The following is a 3,559-nucleotide window of genomic DNA, read 5'->3' on the forward strand; positions in this document are numbered from 1 at the left end:
ACACACACACACACACACACACACACACACACACACACACACACACACACACACACACAGAATAAGTGTATTTCTAAGAACCCCTTTGGTGCGCTTTCACGCCGAAGCGCCCAGATTTTACCTTTCTTCACCCCATCACCACCCCGCAGCTGACACACACACACACACTGATGTGGAGAGTGTATCAGACTCTTTTGTTTTGAGGGGGTTTCCTCCTCACAGGGACCCGTAGGGGACTCCATTACAAATCAGCTTTCAGGACAAGATTTCCTCACTGTTCCCCTAAAACAGTGTTTCTCAACCCTGATCCTGGGCGCCCCCCAACACTGCACATTTTGTGTGTCTCCCTAATCAAACACACCCGATTCAAACACTGCCCTAAAACAATGATCAAAATCAATACATCAACATCAATAACTGGACAAAGCACAACGCTTTGTCCACTGGTCAAACAAACAGACTGGACTAAACGTTAAATCAAAAGTGGGAAAATAAAAGGATAGTTTTGATATTAATACTTGATACACAACAATATATATATAAAATGTTTTTTTTTTTAATATACACTTTTAAGTTAATATATATATATATATATATATATATATACACAAAATAAAAAGGACAACTTTTTTCCACAAACTTTTAATATTTTGTTTTTAGTATTTTTTTTCCTTCTCTTTTTCACACCAGCTGACCTGATGCTTTTATCACACCTGAATAAACATTTTAACCAACTTTGTCACTTCAACCAAAGTCCAACAAGTTATTATTATTAGCTAATTTTTATTTGCCTTGTTTTTAATACAACGCAGTGCTCAACCCATTATTATTAATATTATTAAATTGACACCACTGGCACTGAAACTGATGCATAAAATATTAGTTGTTGCTGTTATTTTTATTACAACTAATTTGGTTTAATTTGTGTCAAAGTACACCACTGTTTTGAACAATAACACTTAATCTGTCATGGCAGCTCATGACAAAACATTTTTTTTTAAATAAAAAATAAATGTATGTTTGTCCACAAATTATCACAAACATATTATAAAGAACTAAATGCACTGACAATACAGAAGGCAACGATCCCACCTAAAGATATGAAAAATGCTTAGTATTTTATATTGGAAATGTCTTATAAACCTGCAATGAAAACAAACCAATGTGGGAAACCAACCGTTACATGAAAACATGAGGCGAAACCGCAAGTTGTTTTGTGGAGATCGATTGTTTCAACAAACCACCAGCTGTTTTACTTTTGTTCTTTGTGCCCACGGTGCCTTTAAACAACCAGAAATCTCACACAAGCAACTTTAAAACAGCCTACTAGAGCTGGATCAAACCTAAATAACGAAATATCTCAAAATGAGTTAAAAGAATGAACAACTAATTCGTGCTACATTGAAGCCAACGCTCAGTGGATTGGTTTGGTAACACTGGCTGTGTCTCAAAACCTAGTGCGCTGCCTACATAGCTAGCATCGTGGGCTTCACGTGAGAACTAGAACGCGGTCTAGATAGGCTTCTTTGACTGGGCTAAGTAACACAGCCAAACACACTATGATTAGATACTATCGTTTTGATTGAAGATGAACCAAATCTCTGTAAATGAGCGCCTTACCTGTGCACCAGACGAGTGCAAAAGTCAGCCAGGTAACAAACATATTCCTTCCTTCGAGGATCCTGGCGATAAATGGTGTCCTTTATGCCGCGAAAGCATTTAAGAATGAAATGAAACACATGAACGCGAAGGCCTGCGCGCTATTCTTCACCCGCTACAATAACAGCACGAGCTCTTCACAACAACACAGTGTATCCCTAAGAAGCGCGCGGATCGGAAACAAAGTCCCTGATGACGCAAACATCCAGCTTTTCATTCTGACCAGGCGGCAGCAGTGGGAACGTGAGCTTGGGCGCTTGGAGTAGAAGCGAAGCCCCCTTGTGTGTGCCCTGCTGCGTGTTTCTCCCCCTCTGTCGGGGCAGTTGGAGGGGGAAGGAGGGATTGATATGCGAAAAGCTGAACGGCGTCCAAAATGGCTCCTGAGAGCCACAGCAGCGGTGTCAGCGGGAAACCCGGATGTTCATCAGGGCCACTGTGGACTCACTGCTGCTTTATCATCAGTCCAATGAAAGCAATGCAATCGAGAGAAATAATGATAAAAATTGTAGCTTACTATAAAATGCAATTACACTCAATAGAATTTCTAATTAATTGTAACATAACTTTATTAATTAAACCAATTAAATAAAAAACAAATTCTCCTATAAACTTGAACAATAATGTTGTAGTAACTTGTAAACTAGTAATATTTTAATTATATAATTAATTAAATTATAATTATATGTGATCCTGGACCACAAAACCAGTCATAAGGGACAATTTTTTGAAATTTGAAAATCAGTTGTCCAAATGAAGTAGCAATGCATATTACTGATAAAAAATCTGCATGGAACATGGTCTTAATACCCTAATGATGTTTGGCATAAAAGAAAAATCGATAATTTTGACCCATACAATTTATTGTTGGCTATTGCTACAAATATACTCGTGCTTCTTATGACTGGTTTTGTGCTCCAGGGTCACATATTAACATTTACATAGCAGACGCTTTTATCCAAAGCGACTTATGAGGACAATGGAAGCAATCAAAATCAACAAAAGAGCAATGATATACAAGTGCTATAACAAGTCTCAGTCAACATTTGAAAAGCTAGTGTTTTTTTTTTTTTTAAGAAAAGGAATACAGTGCAAGTCTAAAAGGTGTAGAATTAGAATAGAGAGTGCTAGAGGGTCAAATAAAGATGGAAGAGATGTGTTTTTAGTCGTTTCTTGAAGATGGTTAAGGACTCAGGGTTTTGTAGGCAAACATTAATGATATATATATCACACATCACATATTATATATATATAGATATTATGTTATAGTTGTATTGTCTTGTATTGTGTGTTTTTTGCTAATGGACCTTGAGTCTGGAAATAAAGTTGAACTAAATTTCCCCCATTGTATTATTTAACAATACATGGAAATTGAACATAATTTAGCACTGGAGAATATTAATATCACACTTTTGGATACAAGTAATGGCACATCCCACTCAAAATTATAATAATAATTATTATTATAAAATATTATCCCAAAAACCTGAACAACAAACAATTATACTACTTTAGTTATATATGACTGGCTTTTTACATAATATGGTCTAAATTAATAAAATAAAATAATTCAGATGTGCTTATTTGCCCTATTTCAACTATATTATATATAACCCTGCTTTACCATTGGACTTGAATATAAAATGTCTAAAGCTAAACTACACTTAAGTAAAAATAAAATTAACATGTCTGTGTTCAATTTGTGTTCAGTTGTACTGTTCAAACTGTGCTATATTAGACTTAACTGTTTTCAAATACATACAAACATGTGACCTGATACTAAACTACATCATTTATGATGACCTGGACAGACTTAGGACAGTTTCAGATGTTTAGTGAAGCAGTCAGCGCTAAACTCGGTCATGTCAAACGTTTCTTCTCTACACAACCAATCGAAGACACA

At 35.9% G+C, this 3,559-nt stretch overlaps 1 protein-coding gene across 1 annotated transcript in view; it reads right to left on the reverse strand.

The window, feature by feature from the left end:
* Nucleotides 1-2,091, reverse strand: part of acvr2bb (activin A receptor type 2Bb) — a 13,000-nt gene extending 10,909 nt beyond the window's left edge. Inside the window, exon 1 of the mRNA XM_016443431.1 lies at nt 1,621-2,091. Within this exon, the coding sequence (XP_016298917.1) occupies nt 1,621-1,663 (43 nt within the window). The 5' untranslated portion in view covers nt 1,664-2,091. The remainder of the gene's footprint in view (nt 1-1,620) is intronic.
* Nucleotides 2,092-3,559: the final 1,468 nt, after the last annotated feature.

This window comes from Sinocyclocheilus anshuiensis, unplaced genomic scaffold (genome assembly GCF_001515605.1).
Source record: "Sinocyclocheilus anshuiensis isolate Anshui unplaced genomic scaffold, SAMN03320099.WGS_v1.1 scaffold1373, whole genome shotgun sequence".
NCBI classification, from domain to species: Eukaryota; Metazoa; Chordata; class Actinopteri; order Cypriniformes; family Cyprinidae; genus Sinocyclocheilus; species Sinocyclocheilus anshuiensis.